The 12,759-nt window shown below is 36.6% G+C and overlaps 2 protein-coding genes across 5 annotated transcripts in view; one reads left to right on the top strand and one right to left on the bottom strand.

The window, feature by feature from the left end:
• hhat (hedgehog acyltransferase) overlaps window positions 1-12,437 on the top strand; it is a 50,080-nt gene extending 37,643 nt beyond the window's left edge. The window contains exons 12-13 of the mRNA XM_079853812.1: window positions 6,703-6,827; window positions 10,362-12,437. Coding sequence (XP_079709938.1) covers window positions 6,703-6,782 — 80 coding nt within the window. The 3' untranslated portion in view covers window positions 6,783-6,827; window positions 10,362-12,437. The remainder of the gene's footprint in view (window positions 1-6,702; window positions 6,828-10,361) is intronic.
• The window catches only part of kcnh1a (potassium voltage-gated channel, subfamily H (eag-related), member 1a), a 49,815-nt gene continuing 47,764 nt past the window's right edge, over window positions 10,709-12,759 (bottom strand). For all 4 annotated transcript variants that reach the window (XM_079853807.1, XM_079853808.1, XM_079853809.1 and 1 more), the window contains one exon: window positions 10,709-10,771. The gene's annotated coding sequence lies outside the window, so the exon portion shown is untranslated. The remainder of the gene's footprint in view (window positions 10,772-12,759) is intronic.

Here is a 12,759-nt window from a genome sequence, read left to right as displayed (position 1 = left end):
TTGTAACCACTGATGACAAAGTGTTTTTAAACTCTGGGAATTTGAACGTTTTTAACCTTTTAACATTTTGTGGGTCACGTTAAGGCAGTAATTCAGAAGGAAAACTGTAATGTTGATGTGGTACTGCCTGTCATTTCATTCAAAATCAGACATAAATGAGATGAAATGAACTGATTTTGAAGTGCTCCAGAACACATTTTGGCTTGGAGAAGAGCTGTGTCACTGTTTTGTGGTGAATAAGAGATGTTTCAAATTATTTCATAAGATTGTTTTTAGGACTGAATTGGTTTATGAATTATGCTTTTAATATAAAGTAGGGTTTAAAAGTCTTGCCACATTGAAAAATCTGTGATTCAAAATCATATTCAATCCTCAACTCTGCCCCGTCGAGGTCCATTTTCAAGCAGAGTTTTGCTCCTACCATAATCAAGCACATGTCAACAAGCTACTCAAGCTCTTCAACAATACTAAAAAGTTATACAGGCAAGTCATTTGAAAAGTAGATATATACAGGCAGAAAAGTAGATCTTGAGGGCCAGAGTTGTGAACCCCTGATCTAAACAGTTTTAGGATTTTGAAGACATTTTTTAATCAAGAAATGTTATGACATAAAATGACATAAAATATGAATTTAGGATTCTGCACTATTCAAATAAGTAAATTTGTGACCTTGATCATGTCACTCTCTGTATAGATTATCAGATGTTCTTGCTTCCATTTAGGCACAAGTGGCTCTCATAGCAAGCTGGTGAACATGTTCATCAGGTTTGAACCTGTGGAGTTTATGCAGCTACAATGCTGCAGCCGTTGATAATAAATTGTCTGAAATCAGCAAAATATGGCTTCAAACTTTTTAATCCCTTTGTAAATTCATTTGAAAAGATCTTTGCATACTGTTTCAGGATCTTGGTAGTATACTTGGGAGCATTCATTGGCAGTTGAAGCACCAGTGGGCATCTGGACATATATCTTTAAAGAGTTAGGGTATAGAAAGAGAGAGGAATAAAGGTCTTTTGCATCTTCGAGTTAAGGCTACTCTAAAGCTGCTCTGTGTCTGCTCAGAATTCTGTGTAAACGCACAATGCAGCATAAAAGCAGACTTAAAATATGACGGGTCTGACCCACCTCAGCCCTAGTATCAAAGGCGACTCGGATACTGTTTTGGTTCAGTGTAAATGAACGCGAACTTGTGCCGCCCTGAATTACGTCATTGTCATTACAACCAAAAGCACGCCTCAAGCGGCGCGAGAGACAAAACAGGCCTATGTCCTTATTGTTTTGGAAAATTTAAAAAAATGTCTATCAGCAATGTACAGTGAAGTTAAAGAGTCCTGTACTCACATTGTGAAGCAAACCATACAGCAGAGAGTTGCCGACTCGCCATTTGTAGTCTTCCTTTGAAGAGACATCAACCCTCTGCTACATTTCTCTCAGGTACGGTAAATGTATCTGATCGGTGACACCCAATCGGCGGTGTCAGTGTGATTGTGCATTGTTATATTTTATTCCAAAAATCATCTCCTTGAGGAAGATATTTCACGACGGTCTGGTGACATTCTTCTGTCCTGCCAGAAACGCTAAAGCTAGCATCATTGTTCATGTGTTGTGCCAAGTTCTCCAAACTCAAAATAGGGACTTCTGGCTCTTTGAAGAAAACCCTATTTTAATCCCGCGGTGATCTACCCGGTGTAATAATTCAGAATTTCTTTGTAGCAAATGTCCCAGCTGGAACAATTTTATTAAGAAATAGAAAAAAAAACTATTTATTAACTAAATTTAAAATTGCGTATTTTTATTTCGAGTTCCAACCGTCTCCATTGACTTTGTATTGAGTGAAGGTGCCTCCGTTATTTGACTTATAACAAAAAACAAAGCAATGTGACAGGGTGTACGCAGGCCTACAGCAAACAAGCTAAAAAAAAAAAAAAACAGAACTAAGTTTTTATAAGTTGTCGACCCCAAAAAACGAGCGTTTGAAGACACAAAAGTGGATACAAGCAATTGAGACAGAGCGCAAAGTGTCATATAAAGCTAGGTTTAAACTCGCAGCGTCCGCAATGGCGCAAGACACCATTTGCTTTCGGTGACGTAAACTCCATTAAATCTGCATATAGCGCAGGAATTGAATATCGGATTTATATCCGTTTTGCGAAAACACATTTATGTGTAAATGGAATCGTTTTGATAAATCAGTTAGCTATCTGATCTGAGAAAACGCATGAAGTGGCCAGGTATAAACAGCCCCTTGGATATTTGACTTACCAGTGACAAAATGTTTGCTGCACACGTAGTGTATTTTTAGTTCATACTTAATGTCATGATCCCACAATTTACCCATTCTTCCAACTGATGCTTCACGTCTTATTGCCTGTATCCACTTTTTTGTCCTTAAACGCTTGTTTTTTGGGGCCACAAACCAGCTTTTAGACATTTGTTTTGTTTTTTGTTAAGAAATGACAAGCAGGCAGCTTCACGCAATACAAAGTCAATGGAGATTGTTTTCCCCAATCCAACAATTGTTTTCATATTATGACGCGTGTCGCTCTGTCTCTATAAACATTCAGTGTAAATGCAAATTTTTGTGATTTTATGCCACTTCAGATTTGGCCTTTGAGGCAAAGATTGGAAGGCAGGTGAATGTCTGTCTGGAAGTTCTAGAAACTGCTATTTATCTATTTGCCACCGGGTACCATAAACACCACAGAGCCTTACGAACGGTCGCCATGGTATCATTCATTCTTGACATCTCTGAAAGGTAGCCGTGCTGATCCCACCCGCCCCCTACAGCAACTGTCAGTCAGACTATGACCCAAATGTTCTGAGGAGCTGCGGGGTACAGTAAAGCTCAGAGAGAGACCTGCTGGGCACAGACAATCACAGAACCCTGAAGTTATTCATTACTTCGTTCAGTTCAATTTGCCATTTATTATAAAAACCATATCCTACTACTTTAGTTACATTTAATTTGTTATATTAAAGGAGAACTCCGGTCAATTTTAACATTGAGCTAATTTTTTTGTACATTTGGAGTGCTGTCAATACAGAGAACAACGACACAAATCGGTGTTGCCTACACTGAGTTATCCTCTTTTTAAAATTTGCACCCTGTTGACTTCAATGGGGCAAGTTTTAAACCTGCTTTTAGCCTCTTAACATCCTTGATGTGTCATTACAAGTGCACAGGTCATGTGAGTGATTCCTTCGGAGTGAACGCGGGTCAATCTGACTGCAGTAGATGTGAAAGATATGAATAAAAATGATATTTATTTAGCCAGCGCTCATACCTGTATTTACATCCTGTTTTCGGTCAAAGTCCATAGTAATCGATTGTCGAGTTCACGCGCATTGGTTTAGTACCTATGATCATGCGCGTGAACTCGACAATCGATTACTATGGACTTTGACCGAAAACAGGATGTAAATACAGGTATGAGCGCTGGCTAAATAAATATCATTTTTATTCATATCTTTCACATCTACTGCAGTCAGATTGACCCGCGTTCACTCCGAAGGAATCACTCACATGACCTGTGCACTTGTAATGACACATCAAGGATGTTAAGAGGATAAAAGCAGGTTTAAAACTTGCCCCATTGAAGTCAACAGGGTGCAAATTTTAAAAAGAGGATAACACGGTGTAGGCAACACAGATTTTTGTCGTTGTTCTCTGTATTGACAGCACTCCAAATGTACAAAAAAATTAGCTCAATGTTAAAATTGACCGGAGTTCTCCTTTAATTAAACTTATTTGCACCTTTTTTTGACCATTTGAAGTAGTTCAGGTCTTACATACAGTCCTGGTCAGAATTTTTGGCACCCTTGATAAATATGAAAAAAGAAGCCTGTGAAAATAAATCTGCATTGTTAATCCTTTTGACCTTTTATTCAAGAAAATCACAAAAATATAACCTTCCATTGAAGTAAAACAATTGAAAATGGGGGAATTTGTTTCATTATGAAATAAAAAAAAGTTCTCTAATACACATTGGACACAATTAATGGCACCCTTTTTTTAAACACTTTTTGCAACCTCCTTTTGACAAGATAACGGCTCTGAGTTTTCTCCTATAAAGCCTGATGAGTTTGTAGAACACCTGACAAGAGATCAGAGAGCATTCCTCCACACAGAGTCTCTCCAGATCCTTCAAATTCCCAGGTCCTCTTTGATACAAATAATGTGTATTAGAGAATAATACAAAGTTGTGACTCTAGCACCTGAAGGACAATGAGGTGTAACCAAATGTAATCCACAACCCCCTTCTTTCATTTGCTCTTACTTACTTTTTGTTTCATCCTTCTGTTCTTGTCCCTGATGCAACAAGGCAGGTCCTTTTAATGAACCCACAAGAGAGACACACACACACACACCTGTCTGGTGTGTTTTAACTGCTTCGGGCTCATAGTGGACATGTTGAGGGGAGCCATGATTATAAGCATCTCCTCATATATAGCCTATAACATATATTGTACACTATATCTGTCACTGATAATAATTTGGAAATAAATTATATAATCAAATATATCTCAATGATAATTTGAAAATATATAATAATTTGAAAATTATTTAACATTGTATTTGCATCTTGCAATACATTTATACATCTTTTATAAATGACAAATGGGAGTAACACAAGCTAAATCAATTAATCCAAGGGAGGGAGAATGTAACACAAGTACTTCTACCATAACACATATCCATAAGTACTAGAGAGGAGCAGACATATAAGTGCATGAAGTGAAGTGCTTCCGGAAAAGGTGTTTCTTCAGCCGTTTTTGAAGATCATAATGGGTTCTGCTGTTCAGGTGAAGTTTGGAAGGTTATTTTACTACTGGGGTATAGTGAGTGTAAAGGTTTTAGAAAGTGACCCTGTGCCAATATGGACGGTTCATTTACTGACTGCAGGGGGCAAATGCGGATGTAAATGTGATGAGTGAATACACCCCTATGGTCTAATAAGATTTCATTTTTTATACATGTTAATCTGTGTGAGGTTATAAATCGGAGCTTGTGTGGGGGAAATGATCCCTTTATACTGCAGTAACCTCTTGTTAACCTCTTGCTGCTACATAAGCAATTCTGTACTAAGAAAACACCAGACTTTCATGTGTGTGTGTAAATTTTGAAATTGCAGGGCTCTAAGGTGCGACTTAAAATGAGTGCAAATATGGACCAAAAAAAACTATCTAGACAGTCACTAATGCTTTGTTTCCGTCCATATGCTCAATTGGACTGGAAAGCCTTCATGTAAACACTTAATTTGACCCATCTGAGGTCATTTTAAAATACATTTAAATTGGAAGGGGTGGCATAGACCTGAAATAAATATGTTTGTTTATATATAAATAATTTATTAAATTAAGCACTTGAAATAGTTGAACACGGGTGCAGTATTTGTGCTCTTCAGACATACAGTATGTCTTCTTTTTTGATATGTCATCAAGGCAAGATTCATGAACCATTAACTCTTATGAACGGGTGTAACAATGGATTTTTTGACCTATCAAATTCTGTGACCGTAGTAGGTGACGATAGGGTTAAAGGTGCTGTCATTTTTTATTTATTTTTTACTGTACTAAAGCATAAAAATACCATATGTTTATAGATATTTAGGAAACATGCTAAGTTCACATACTTGTGTCTCCGAAAAACAATTCTACAGTCAGTTATTCTACTGAAATGTGCGTTCTGGGTCAGAATGTCGGTTTTTGTTTTAATCTGTGTGATCCCGCCCACTGCCAATTTACCCAATAGTATTTCGACACCCTGGTTTGCCAGTTGGCTGAAAACACAGGTAATTGCGGACATGAAAGCCAGCAAACGAACTGGCTCAGAGAATTCAGAATGTACTCAACCTTAAAAGCTTCGTCATCCATCTAAAAAGCTCTAACACCAGAGGAATATTAAAACAGATAAATCAACGGATCATGGAGGAGGGATGGGGGAAACGACTCTCTCCAATATTTTGAATTTGGACTACAATACTAATTTCAAGCGCTACCTGTCAATATTATATACTGCAACTTTAAGGATAAAGTTGGGGTTAGTGTTAGCGTGACAACAGGGCCTACAATGGTCACAGAATTCAATAAGTCATAGAATTCGGTATAACACATTTCCTTTTAATCAAATTAAAAGAATAATTCAAATCATTTGCTTGATAATTTGGATAATTTGCTTGAGAATTAGCCATTGGAATCATACTCGTGCAATAAATGAATTGTTCAGATCCCTTATTGAGTTTACAACTGACTCCCTTAAAGAATCATGAGTCATTTTTCAGGTATATCCAACAGGGAACTGGTTAGTAAGTAGACAGATTAGGTTTGTGAAACTTACATTTGTCTACTTACTTACTGGTTGCTTGTATGACAACATGTAATAGTTAAAGATACATATTTACAACACAGATTTGAGTAAATTAATGTGTTCTATAAAAATTCTATTCTAGAATAAAAAAAAAAAGACTCTATTCTAATTTGTGGGATAAAAAATATTATTGGATATTGTTAAACACACAAGGTCCCTAAGGTCCCTTTTTTTTGAGCCCTGTATGTGTCTGTCCAAATACTGTTCAGGTGCCCTCAGGGAATTGACAAATTCAAATACAGCCTCACTTCCTGTTTGGTTTCTGCTCATTATCTTGTTTGTAGGCTTTGTTTTGTACCATTCAAACTCTCTCTTCTCCTCTATTTCTTCAACAGGCTGGTCTTCTGTGGCCGTTCCAGTGGTTGCTTTTCTCTATTGCTTTGCTCAAGTTGGTATTGAGTGGGACATGAGATGACAACACCGCTCAGGGTGGAATCATGGGAAGGCAGAAAACACAATGGTATTTAAAGTTTTACAATAGTTTCGACCAGTCACAATGTGGGCAACTATAACATTCTTTTCAACTCCTCCAATATCATATGTTTGTTTGGCTATGCTGTATTTGAACAGTGTGTGTGTGAAAATGAAATGGTGTGAATGCTCCAGGTGTGTGTTTGATTGTTAATCCTGGTTTATTTATGAGTTTGTCTGAACACTGATGGTGGCACATGCCTCTGATCATTGGCCAGGAGGATACAGCCTGACCATTGATCTCGCTCTCTTCCTGTCTCTCCATCTGTGTATGTTTCCATCCTCAGGTTCATTTTGTCCCTCTGATCTTTCTTTTCCTGATCTCTCGGTCTTGTCTCATTCATTCTCTCTTTATCCTTGTGTATATACTTCAATCTTCTTACTAACAGCTCAAGCTGCTCTGTGTGGTTAATTAGATCAGTGATCTGCTAGCCTGGAGTTTCTCCTTTATTAGAGAGAGGTAAGACGTGCGTGTGTGTTTCAGTGGTTGGAGGGATTACACTTTAAAGAGCTTTATCTCTGCAGCGTACCTTTATCAGCATCAGATTAATCTTTCATAATCCCTTCACTAAATCTCTCTCTCTCTCAAGTTCAATTTTAGTGTGCTTTATTGGCATTATGTATTACCATATGCTTTAAAAAATGTCCATATTGCCACCGCAGCATAAAAGCAAAGTGAAATTTTGCAATACAAAATAATACTGCAAGTTAACAAATAAGCAAAATACAATAAAAAAAATATATATGTAAATAATCATTATTATAGTATATATTATTAAGAGTAATTAAAGGTGCACTTAAAGTTTTTTTTTATCGATTTTGCTATGATTGCAATCCCTGTCTCTTTCTCAGTGATATGATGTCTCATACCATAGGTGGTATGGCAGAGGTCATGTTTGACCTGCCCTTTCTGTGAGTCATGCTGAAATTGCTTACTGACACCACACATTACCCAGGTCCTTAATGTGCATATGTGTGTGTGTTTCTCAGCACAGGTCGCTCTGCTATTAATGCATGTTGATTAATTGTCATGTAAAATGACACACTCATCAGAGTACATGTAATTGCACAGTCAAGTTCCCTCTGCTTAAAGTCAGCATGAATTGGCCATTTTTTCCTAATGTGGTATTTTTATTATTGAAACAATATTTAATGAGATTTTAAATATTATGGATTTAATTTTATTAATTAGGAATAGGATTGGATGATGAAAAGTGGGCGATGCATAATGGAGCTAGACCTGAAGTTTTGCTAAAACAATGGCTAAATAGCTTTTGACTATTGGTGAACATGATCAAATAACCTGTTTCTAATAGTTATTATGGACAATTTGATTTCTAAATAAGTAAACCATTCACATTCACATTGATTTCATGCTGACTTCAAAGCTTATGTGCTTTCAAAAGTAGCTTTAATGTTCTAAAAGAAAGAGAAATACTCAAAGTAAAGAGAGTAGGGGCAAAAATACGTATATAAAATATTTTATTGTCATAAATAATATTTTACAGCAATTTTACAAATTTTGTCTTTGTGCTTTACAGTAGTAGTAATGTCCATGTGAAGAAATGATTTCAGTGAGGATGTTTCAGTCAGTGTATAATGGCCACCATGGCTTTGTGTGCGTACCGACATGTTTGTTCTTACAAGCCCTGTGCTTTTATAGAACAGCACAACTCCATTTGGACTTCAGTATCAGTGTTAAGGACTTGTTAAAAATACTCATTGTTCCCCAAAATATTGTACCGTACATGTCAAGTTTCTAGTCAAACATGTACGTATACGTACATGCAGCAACACACAAACTAATATACTGCGTGTACAATTGCGTTTGGTTGATTCTCACAAAATTGGTCAAAAACATGTTCAGTTCATATTTCACCCCAAATTCAAAAGGAAAAAATAAGAAATTATATTTTTCATATATAAATACATGCATTAAGATTTTAATGTTTATGTTTTTATAGTTTTACATTAAATTCATAATTTCATGCTCAGTTCTCAGTACTGTAATGCAAGAAAAAATACTTATGGTGGTATTCTTTATACTAAACTAATTGTGTAATTTAGGTTCAATATATTTAATAATATTTCAAATTAATTGTAATATTTTATATTTGATCAATTATTATTATATTTAATTTAATATGATAAAACAGTCCTAAAAAATTACTTCATGTACTTTATATAAAATGTGATTTTTCTTCTTTTTTCTTTTTTTTTTTTGATTTTGGGATAAATAGGCTTCTGTCAAAGAAACTCGACCATAGAAAAGTTTATTTATCATGGACTGGTCTCTAATGATGTAGTGGCCTGTTTTGTTGAGACGCGATACTTTGGTTCTCAAGTCTGAAAAAACTATTCAAACTGCCTAATGCGAGTCTGAGATCTGTGAGGATTCATATCCCCTACTAAATGCAAATTTGGACTCACTCACTCACCAAGAGTCAGACAGGTCTGCTACAAAGACTGAATCCATTAGCTCTATGGGGTAAGAGGCAGGAGATTAAATACTCCTGCAGTAGAGGAGTACTTCTTTTTAATGATAATTTATTCCAATTTTCCTTTGTATTTACCATGCATGTCTTAACCTTATTTTAAGTGCAAATCAAGCCATGCTGTTGTCGTATTTGAGCAAATCAGTCACGATCAGATGGTAACGAATCTCTGTAAGTAAACCATGCTAGTATCTAAGGGCTTTGCGTCTCTGCCTAAACGAATGAACTCTGTACAATCCTCCTCAATCTCATTCTCTCTAATAAAGAAAAAGTGCATTCTCTGAATGTTAAAACTCTTATTGCTGTGCTGCAGAGGCATGCAGTGACATCAGGGCTGCGTTTGTTTCTTATTCTGTTGATTACATCATGTGGTTCAGGTTAAATGTTGTTTCTGAGCTGGAGAAGCGTGGCAGGAATAATCCGTGTGAAATACAGCAGCAATGATTATTGCTTCAGAATCAGCTCAGGCTGATGCTTTACATTCCAGTTTACATGGATTTGCATGTCAGTATTGTTATTAATATTATTTGTAACATTCATATGTCTTATTTAAAATCAGTTCTGGGTTGCCAGATACAAATGCTAAACCTTTTCCAATTTCTGCTCCGTATTTGGAGTCTAAGCAAATGACCCATAATATTAAAGCTAATTAAGATATCATTATTGTAAAACAAGCTCTGAAGCATAAAATAACCTTAATGGGAATTGTGCCATTTAATACTGTTCCTCTGGTGTCTTGCTGACAGAGTGAGATAATCACCTCTTAAGGGCAAAATATATATATATATTTAAAGAAACTAAGATTTTTTTTTTCTTTGCCATACAAAATTTTCAGACTGTACAAAATGTACCTTTGTTGTAACAGAAATAAATCTTCATGTAGGAAAAACATGACATGTGGAGCTTCTTGTCTTTCTTTCCCCAACAAAATATTTTTTTAATTTCTGATGTGATGTTTGATATGACCGTGGTAGCTTTTTGGTTTTATGTGATTCTTCTGAGTCGTGTTTCTTTCTCTCTGCTCTCAGGTAGTGGAGAAGCAGTGAGGTGAGGTGATATACTGACCTCAACAGATCTCATGTGGACCTGATAATGACCTCTCTAACCTGAGAACATCTCACAGCATGCTAACATGTCCCTTAACCACTCATCTGACGCACACAGTATGTTCATTACCACAATTCTCCACACATACAACGCATTTATCAGAGTTTGTATGGTCAGGCACTCTCTTTCTAAGATACAAATGAGAAAACCTGAAAGATTAAGCATCATCTTAGAATATATACAAGTTCATATATTCTGTGACAGAGATAAAGATAATCAGGTTTGGTGGTGTTGTTCTGAATAGAGAGGCTAATACACGAGACTCGATCTCTGTGTTCCCCCCTGGACCTCGTTATGGAAATTAAGATGGAGTTGATATGGGAGAGGGACGCTGGAAAAGAGAGCAAAATAAACAGCTATTTATATCTTAGCCATGTGATTAACAGATTAACTCCTAACTTGCATTAGTGCTTTATTTAATATAATAATAGGGGAGACTGGGACTAGCTGTCACATCTATAGTGAAATTTCCCAAGGTTGTTTTATTTTTTTACAAGGCAATTTCTCTGTAGACGCATACCTTTAAGTCTTGGCTACCAAAAAAAAAGGCTTTTGACAAGCAGCCCCAGTCTCCCTGCTGACCAATGAAAAGCTAAACAGGGCTGGTGTGAAGATAATGCCACATCTTCAGTATTGAATATGTAAAAACATCCAGGAAGGGGGTCAGAATGAGCTCTCCGACCATCACCCCTCTTCATTCCTGAGATTCTTTGTGTTTTGATGTTTGTTGTAATACTGAAAGTTCCTTGTAACTGTGTTATGATATACTGTGGTGTTGTGACAGAAATCATGTGTATAGATTACATCCATCATTTCATTTTGGATAACAAAGCTACAATGCACATCAGATCAGAATAATAATAGTGCGACCGTGGTATAATATGTTTGTGTGCTTTCTGGAAGACCCAATCATTGATAAAGAAACCACATACATTCTTTTGTTTCACTAGTTCTTTCAGCGATATTTTATAAAACTTGGCCACTGCAATCCAGCAAGTCATTAATGAACTTGCTTGAAGATGCCTGTTGTAGACCAAAAAAACGTGAAGATCCTTTCACATGACTTGCATCAACATCTACAACTGCATTAAACATCATGCTATAGCATTACCTCTGAACAACATTGTGAGAAGGCCACATGCTGTAAAACGACCATGTCAAAGGAATATCCATTGTTTCCTCACATTTAGGGTGTTCACACTTGTAGTTTGGTTCGTGTGGTCCAGACAAAAAATAAACATTTAGTCCTGGTCCGATTAGCATTTTTATCACTGAACCAAAAAGGATATGTTCACGACCTGATTGGTCACAACCGTATTTCCTATTTTGAGACGAAACTTACTGAACATCTGAAACAGTGCTGTGTGCTGGGATAAATGCGCTCGTTGTGTGTGTATAGCCTGCAATGTGAGGGTATTTTGACCAGCTGAGAACTCATGAAGAGCTTATAAAAAGTGTAAAGGAGTCAAAACAGTGGTGGGAATCCCTCCTTTACACACACAAACAAAGATTTGCTGCATGGAGACGTGGTTCTAATGCCTGTACTAAACTATGATGGGCAACATCGCGACAATGACAAGAAAAAAAAAACGATATGCATGAGCATTCTGTCCTTTTTAGGGTCTTTTTTTGGTTTGTTTACATGTATTTGGTCCGTGTTGCGTTCATGTATCATTCGTACCGCACCAGAGTTCGTTTGGAAGCGGACCGAGATCCATTTTTTTAAGGGTCTCGGTCCACTTGTTTGGTGCGCACAAGGGTTCGGATAGCAGAGTTCACACGTTCAAATGAACCGCACTAACAGACCAATTGAATCGAACATGCCAAGTGTGAACACACCCTAACTGGACCAGCTTAAGAAAATTTGGTTTAATTTCAACAAATTTGATAGGGATGCACCAATATTAATATTCTGATGGATATTTATATGTCGGTAATTAAAGGGTTAGTTCACCCAAAAATGAAAAGTCTGTCATCATTTACTCACATCATTACTGTCGTTTCAAACGACGTTTATAATCTCCGTTGTGCTGTCACGCAACAACGTCTGCTCTTGCATCAACACAACACACATGCATTGTGAAGCTCGCGTGAATGCGCATTGGAAATATTTTGTAATATTTTGTCATATTTTGTCAAAGTGGTAAATAATAATGTTTTTTTTTTTTTTTGTGAAACAAAGCACTTGCGTTTCCAAGTTCATAACATTTTGGTTAGGTGTACTGGCCTCATCGAGTCCACATTCAAATCCAGCAAATTAAACTCCATCACACAACAATTCTCAGAACCACGAAGTGATGTTGAGAATGTTTTGAGAAT

Source organism: Squalius cephalus (genome assembly GCF_949319135.1).
Source record: "Squalius cephalus genome assembly, chromosome: 20".
In the NCBI taxonomy this organism is placed as follows: domain Eukaryota; kingdom Metazoa; phylum Chordata; class Actinopteri; order Cypriniformes; family Leuciscidae; genus Squalius; species Squalius cephalus.
Note: the sequence above shows the minus strand (reverse complement) of the source record. Positions and strands in the feature narration are given on the sequence as shown.